The sequence below is a fragment of the Echinops telfairi genome, unplaced genomic scaffold (assembly GCF_000313985.2).
Source record: "Echinops telfairi isolate 266 unplaced genomic scaffold, ASM31398v2 ScPeMD7_7404;HRSCAF=8442, whole genome shotgun sequence".
Classification (NCBI taxonomy): domain Eukaryota; kingdom Metazoa; phylum Chordata; class Mammalia; order Afrosoricida; family Tenrecidae; genus Echinops; species Echinops telfairi.
In genome coordinates, this window is record NW_022111304.1 from 459,049 (window position 1) to 467,724 (window position 8,676).

General features: G+C 35.5%; 1 protein-coding gene across 1 annotated transcript in view; it reads right to left on the reverse strand.

The window, feature by feature from the left end:
- Nucleotides 1-3,026: 3,026 nt before the first annotated feature.
- LOC101655214 (olfactory receptor 6C74-like) overlaps nucleotides 3,027-8,676 on the reverse strand; it is a 73,679-nt gene continuing 68,029 nt past the window's right edge. Inside the window, exon 2 of the mRNA XM_030887335.1 lies at nucleotides 3,027-3,875. Coding sequence (XP_030743195.1) covers nucleotides 3,027-3,875 — 849 coding nt within the window. The remainder of the gene's footprint in view (nucleotides 3,876-8,676) is intronic.

Below are 8,676 nucleotides of genomic sequence, written 5' to 3' on the forward strand. Positions count from 1 at the left end.
AAGCAAGGCAGCAGCACACTGGTCCGATAATCAAAGAGTGAGAGACAAGAAAGGCAAGGTTCCCCCCAGCTGTTTATCTCTACACCCTTCAATTAATCCCACATGTGTTTATCGGCCCGGCTGGCACAATAAACTAACTACCTCAATACCCAAGTCAGAAAAGATGGCACATTACACGATGTAAACCTGAATAATTCATGTGAGGGATGTCAAAGTAGAAAATATGCTCGCAAATCTATATTTACCCTAGTAAAGTATGATTATATGAAAAGAGAAATATGAAGATATACAAAAAGGTCAATATAATACAGGCAATAATGCATAATAAAAGGATAATCTTATAATTAAATGCTTCTAAAAATGTAAATAACATAAGAAATTTCTGGAAAGAAAAATAAAACTACAACCGAATTAGAAGTAAAATTCATAAGCGCCTATGCATGCGGTGCATCTGGAAATCAAAGCTGTAGATGAGGGCAGCGTAAGAAGCTCCTGAAGAAACGTCAGCAGTGTTTAATATGACAGGAGTTTTGTAGGTGCAGAAAACAAATAAATGAACATTTGAAAAAGGAAAAAATAGTGTTACATTTGGAGAGAAAATAATTGACAGAAAGGGAGAGAAAACAGGTAATTACTGAAAAGAATGGTGTTTGAATGCAAAATATGAAGAGATAGATGATAAAGAGATAAATTGATCAATGTATAGATGTAGACAAATTTATCATGTATCCATTCTTAGCCACAACTAAGATATTCATTATTAGACTGAATTTAAAAGTAATTAAAACAAAATGAAGCTGTGGACTGCTAATTGTAAGGTTGACTGTTCAAATCTATGAGCTGCTCTAATGGAGACAGATGAGGCTGTATAGTCCAGTAAATATTTCGTCTCAGGAAACCTGCTCTGTCCCTCTTAAAAGAGCCATGTGGAAGGACTGATAAATCCAGGCTGTGGTGCAGCACTGATAATGCACATAACTATCCTCTAGTTCTTTAATATTTCCTCCCATTACTATTATCGTTATTTGTTTTACATCATTAATCATGTTAGACTTGTGTATGTTCATTTGTATAATTAAAATCATTTGATACGAGAAAACCAAGATAGATAACCCTTCAGAAAAAGTAAGAGGAGTAATGGTTCCCTAAGAGAACAGAAAGCAAGGGGAGGGATGGGAGGGGGGAGAGGGGAGGGGATTGAACAAAGGAAATGGACATAAATGGATATATTAAATGGTGTAAGTTGCAGCAAAAAATAAAAGTAAGTGTTCCTGGTGGGGAGGGCTGAGGAGGGAGTGGAATACAGCGGAGCTGATATCAAGAAGGTCAAGAAGAAAGAAACGTTTTGAAACTGACTGTGGTAGTAATTGTACAATAATGCCTGATGTGATTGAACTATGGAATGTGATGCTATCTGTAAGAGCTCCCAAGGAAATGGTTAAAAACAACAACAACAAAACCCTAAAAAAGAAATCCTGCCCTGAGTTGCTATGAATTGGAATTGACTGGATGGTAGTGGGTTTGTTGTGATCTGAAACCTTCATGAAATTGTAAGCATTGTTTTGCAAATAAATAACATGTTTTATTGTTTACATTGAAAATAGGAAATAACAACCAAGATCACTTTTGCAAAATAATAATTTTGAGGGATATTAAAACCATTTTTAAAAAGAAACCATAGAGATAACGTAATTCAAAAGTAAGTATTTACTTATAATATGTGATATTGTACTACTTTTAGAATATTGATTGAATAAATCATAGCTTTTAAGGACTTAAGACAGGTGCAACTGAAGTAGTGAGCACTTCACTACTTATCAAAAAATTCTTTTGTGAGATAGAGTTAATTGATATTAATCTAGTTTCTGAAGGAAATTAACCAAAGTATGGCAGGAATGATTGTATTGCTATTCAATAAACTAAATTCAAAACAATAAAAATGCCATGGTTTAATCATCTAATTGTTTAATCTAAATTTTAACAAATTTGCTATACTTTCTTTTATGATGGTATAGAGACAAAAGAACTTCTATACATTGAATGCAAACTGATGATTTAACAATGAGTAACCTAGCACGAGAAAAGAACATTAATAATTATGCAGAACATAACACTTGGGAAGAGAGAAGAAATAATTCAGAAGGATAAAAGGGGAGATCATAAAGAATTTCCAGTTGGAGAAAATAGGGCACATTTCCAGATGTAAAATAGTTTTTATATATTTTAAGATACATACTTCAAAATCAAATATAGACTTTATTGGTGACCCCAGAATTATAGCTTTCAATATTTTGAGATGTTATTTACCCCATGATTTTTCTAATGGAAACAATCCTATAACATTCACATAATAACATTGTCCTGTTAAGTTGTTATTTGAAAGGATTTGGATCTCAAACCTATATAACATTTAATACCTAATATTTACTCTCTGTGTGACTATAAGAGAAACTACTTAAATTCTTCATTTTCCAATAAGAAACATTTGCTCCTAAAAAAAATGCCTTCTTTTGATTTATAATAGCTTAAGCATTTGGATAATTTGATTTTTGATTTTTGACATTATCATCAAATCTAAATTAAAGGCATTTATTTAGCTGTATGATTCTGTTCCTAAAACCATTTCTTATTTTCATAAATACTGACCTTGTATAGTATAAGAGATCTTTTCTAGTTATTCATAAAATAACATGAAGCATTACTTAGAATTAAAGATTATCTACATTTTAGCACGATGTTTGAAAACATAGATGTATTTTATTTTCGGAATGAATTCATCATGGGATATTTGAGGATTTAGTTTTGAAATATTGTTTTGAACAATGAATAAAAGAACATTATGAACCCACACTAAGCCATTAAAAGTTTTAAATGACAACAGTAGATTGGATGCTAACGCCTATTTGTGGGTATCACAGAATGAGAGTATAAAAATAAAATTAGGTGAGGGTGATCAATATAGGCTACAATCTTCCATATGTTTCAGCGATTTTTATATTTAAAATATTTTATAAAAGTTAAAGATATCATCTTGAGGTAGTAAAGACATTTTTAAAAATGACGTCCTTCAAGACTCGTTCCACTTGTTTATTTCTTAGGGTGACTACAAAAGGATTTAACACAGGTGCAACTGAAGTGGTGAGACTGCTATCCCCCTGGTTTAACGCTACCCTTTCCTCTGCAGAAGGCTTGATATACAAACAAATACAGCTACCATAAGAGATGGAGACAACAATCATGTGGGAGGCACAGGAAGGGAAAGCTTTCTTCTGCTGCTGAGCTGAAGGGATTCTCAGAATTGTTCTTATGATGTATGCATAGGAGAGCACCACCAGTGCCAATGTAATAAGGAGTGTGATACTGGCTAAAATAAAGCTTCCTAATTCTATCACTTGTGTGTCTGTGCAGGAGAGTTTTAGGACAGGAGAATAGTCACAAGCAAAGTGATCAATAATATTGGCATCACAGGATTCCAAATCCAGGCCCATGAGAAGTCCAGGAGAGATTGTTAACAACCCAGCCAAGCAAGAGGTAACCACCAGCTGGGTGCACACGCTGTTGTTCATAATGGTCACGTAGTGAAGGGGTTTGCAGATGGCCACGTAGCGGTCATAGGACATGGCAGCCAAGAGGAGAAATTCTGATACACCTAAGAAAATGGTGAAGAACAATTGTGCCACACAAGCATCGTAAAAAATCGTTTTGTCCTTAGTCACAATGCTGAACAGGTATGTAGGGATGCAGACAGACGTTATTGAGGTTTCTAAGAATGAAAACATTCGAAGAAAGAAATACTTGGGTGCTTTGAGGTGGGAATCCAGTAGTGTGAGCAGGATTATGGTCATATTTCCAGTAACACTTTTGAAGTTAGAATTCTATTATAAAATAATATTTTATTTATTACCCAATTAATTCATTATTTGAGCAAATTTACTAATACATTTTTTAACCTATAAAATTTCTAGGAGGATTGTGTACCCATTTCCCATAATTTCTTCTCTTTATAGTCATAAGATATGGAGCTTTTTGTCTTTTACCTTTACCTGATCTTAGCTAACATTCACCATCTACAAAATTCATTTTTCTATAAGAAGCATATCAGGTAAGAGTTAAAATTTCACCATGTAAATATTTTTGAAACTTACAGACTAATGATTACATGGCTTCCAAAATTATTGCATAATTACATTACAAGTGATTACAATGATATAACTAGGCAAAAAATGCATAAATGGAGTTTTTCAAGCACAAAATATTCCTATCATTAAAAAAATGTTGCCTGATATTATTGAAATGTAGTAATTTTCAATTGTATCTTTCGTAGTAACTGTGAGGATTTATTCTATTTATATGTGATATCACACATACTTTATATTATTTTAATATAGCCTAGATATGTTCTACCAAAAGTACAATATATCTGTTAAAATAATCAGAAATGTAGTTTTATGGAAAAAATGACTGATTTACTCATCTTTAATGATGCATTTAACTAGTTTAACATAAATGCCCTAGGGTTTCAGAAGTCTTACCAACTGCTCTGCTCCTGTCATTTTACTTTTGTAGATGAATATCCAAAATGAATATCCAAAAAACTAAGAAAATCCCAAGAGCTCCTCTACAATGTCCAGAAAACACCCATTGCTACATACACACTCGCATTCTTCAACATACTTTGATTCTGAGAAATCGTAGCCACATCATGAAGTAATATCTTACCCTTAAATTAAGTTAAAATTGAAGTGAAAGCTAGTCAATTGCTTTTCCAAGCTTAATGGTCAACAAGATATGATTTTCAAGGCAGAAGTAATGTTTTTCGTTTGTCCCCATCTATCTTTTCCATTTACAAATGGATACAAGGGATTACATAAATGAATAACAAAAATATTCCACTTGGCAACTGCTGTTCTCAAGACACCAAGGGCTAAGCAATAGACTGAATTAACATACATTTACAATAGGATATTTGGCGATAGTGACCTGAAATCAGAAAAGAATAAAATGTAGAGAAATTTACATATATATTATACAAAATTATTTTAATTAACAAAGAAAGAAGATATAAAGTTTCAGTCTCTAAATTCCAACAGACCTAGGATAAATAAAACAGTATTAAAAAATAAAAACAAAGTAGGAGCCCTTTCACTCCTAGACTTAAAACCTACTATATTGCCATGATAATCAGAACAGTGTGGGTGGGATTGATACAAAGATAAAACTGAAGACCAAGGGATTTGACTCTAAAACCAAGAAGTACAACCTATAGCCACCTAATTTTTTAAAAAATATTAAAACAATCTAAGTGGGCAAAAGACAACATTTTCAATAAACTGTGCTGGAAAAACTGGATTTTCACCTACAAAAGAAGGAAACATGACTCATATCTCACAATTACAAAAACAAACTCAAGATGGATAAAAGACCTATATTGAAATCAAATAGTTATTAAGGTCATCAATTTAAAAAAATAGGGACAAATGTAAGGGCCCTAATACAAGGCATAAACACACTACTGAACATAATGAAAAATATTGACACTATAGAACACAAAATAAAGAGCTGGAGCCTAATAAAAATACAACACTTATGGCCAACAAAAGACCTCATCAAAAGAGTTAACAGAGAAACCACAGATTGGAGGGAAATATTCAATAGTAATACATTAGAGTGAAGGCTGATTTCCAAAATCTATAGAAAACTACACTATCTTCACCAGAAAATCCCAAATAATCCAATAAAAAATGGGCACAAGATATGAATAGACAATTTACCAAAGATATCATCCAGGGGGTCACAACCATGAGAAGCAGACTAGCCAGAGAAACTCCATTTTCTCAACTGCTAGATAGCCTGACCACATTCTTTCTCAGAAATCCCCAATAGTGATTGATTTTAGAATGTGCTCTCATGTTCCTGGGATCGGAACATTGTGATTAATTTTGCTTTAGATTAATGCAACAGTTTGGTGCATTGGCTGGGAAGACACTGTACCTTGATGGCTTGCCCAACACCTGCTCCTGGAAGTGTGAAACCTCTAAGGGAGGTGCCCCTTGGTGGCACCAGGGACCCCAATCTAGTGGCTGCATGGGGATGCTGGAATTCTGAAATTCAGCCTCAGTCTCCTGTTCCTCCAGAGGTAAGTCTGGCAGTGAGGCCAGTCCTTTGGTTTGATTGGGGAAGGGGACTTGATGGGGTCTTTACTCTTCCCAGTCACTTCTCACCAGGTCACTGCTTGAGAAATTTGGTAACTTGATTAAGTGCCTGCTTATCTCTTCAGAAACCTTCTTAACAGGTCTGGTAACCTGTTTAAGTTAGCTGCTCTTTTTCTCAGACTGCTGCTTAACCAGTCTGGTAATTTGTGTAACCTGTATCCTTTGACTGGAAAGTTTAAATTATCCACTAAAAGTTGAATTTCAATCAGGGAAAAACTTATTTGGCATTATAAATTTTAAAATTTTGTGTGGTATTTCGTAAAGAACATTGAATGATTTTATCCACAAACCTGGGATTTGGACAGACTGAGTGAATTAATTTTTAATCTAAACTACCAGGAAACTTTGTAGGCATTTGAGCCGTGGGAGGTGGATTGATTTGTGTTTGTGCTTTTATTTTTGTTGTAAAAACGAATAACTGTAGCAAAAAGGGAAAACCCATCTTCAATGCATGCTGGACAATTTGAAACAGGAAAAGTCTCGTCTGGTTTTCAGTTTGCCTGCTTTTCAGTTCTCCTGGATTGACTTTTTTTGTACTGTCTTTTCCATGTTACCTCCGAAGATCTTTTGCCCTTCTAAATTTTTGCTATATTAGCTTTGCAGTATTGCTTAAAATAAAGGGCCTGCCGAGCTCTGTGTCTTTGTTGCAGAACTTTGAGTAGTTTCACCCAGAGATTTGAGAACCCGGATGTGCTTTGAATGCGTAATTAATCTTTGCTTCCAGGAAACACTTTGTGATTTCAGCCCATGGAAAGTGTTTTTATCTTAATTTTGTTTATTTTTCTGGTTTACTGTCAATTTATACTTTATTTTCTTTGGAAAGGAATTAACTGTTTTTAACTCAGAAAACTTGTGTAGGTTTGTATTTGTGTTTAATTAAACCTCTAACCTGCATGTTGGGTGAGCATCTGATACCTGGACCCGGTCCCAATGATACTTCATTGTGGTACCAGCTGGCATGCTTCTTCCATGTAGGCTTGTTGTATCTCTGTTGGATGGCCCCTTGTTTAGCCTCAAGCCCTAAGACCCAAGACATTTTTTTTAATGTGTACTCTTCACCACATTTGCTTATGCACCCATTTTGTCTTCAGCAATTGGGTTGGGAGGGTGAGTATCCCAGAATGACAATTTGTTAGAACAAAGTATTATTGTATTGTGATAGGGTGTGAGCAGAACCCCAAAGTCCATCCACCACCTCAGTGTATTGCCTATATATGTATATAGGCCAATACCTCTCTTTTTATGAATTAATGTATTTACATATGTGCACACCTGTGCTTATACCTCTATCCATAGCATTGCTTCCTACAACCTTCTTCTGTTTCCTTTGAACTTCCTACTGTCCCATCATCACATTCCCCCTACTTCTGCCTCTTAGTACTTCCTCTCAGCTAGATTGCTGTTGCTCCAACACCCCCAGGATCGCTACATCTTCCTTATTGTTGATTTTAATTCCCTAGCCGTTCCTCTGTCTATAGCATTGTTTATTCACCACATTGGGTCACACTCTTTGACCACTCAGCAGCTCAGACATTCTGTGTAAGAGCTTACTGTCACTACAAATCACTCTCCATGGTTGGTTGGTGACCTAGGGTGTTCTCTGTAACACCACTGATTCTGCCTGTACTACAGGATCGCTTTGTAAGATATAAATGGCTTCCTGGCCAAAAGGTATTCCCCTACCTCATCCCACCTTGCCTGAATCTGTCTGCTGTGTCCTCTGTCCCTGATCTTCCACAGGCAATGGTCCCGGTCCCTCCCCTTCTAACCCATGGAGAACAAAGAACAGTCACAGAAATTGACTGCCTGCTCTCACCTTTAAAGAGCAGAAAGCATCAGCAGATGCTGGCTCCCCGCTCTGTAGAACTCTGGTAATGTCTTAGCTTCTGTTTTTCTAAAGTCATTGCCCCCCTTGGGATGACTGCCAACAAATTTGGGTTGTGTTTTTCATGTCAACTGAGCACAGAAATGTGTGTCCAATAGATGAATACATCAATAACATCATTCACAGAGCCATATAATCCTGTTTTAGCTGTGAGGAATGAAAGTATAAACGGACCAGTCCCAAAGTAACAGTTAAAATTTACAGCAGAGTCAAGTGTACAGAGGTTTGTGGTTTCAGATTGATGAGATAATGACAAGATCTCTCCTCCTGCACTCATGTTTTCTGCTCAGAATGAACACTCGGTGACACAAAGAGAGACGGTTTCAACCTCCAGCATTCATTGTAGGTTCTTGGCTACTCTTCCTTCACCAAGTAGCCAACATCTGAAATTCAGTTGTATAGCTCTCAGGACTCCCAAGTCATTTTTAAATGACTGTTCGTGTGCTGAGGTCACCTCAGCTACTGGAGGCGAGTGAAGTTTCCTTTCTGGCTATATCTTTTAATATATGAAAAGTGTTTTCATGTGCGTCATTACATTAAGTCTATTCTTCATCTAATGGATTCAATGTCTGCAGGCTT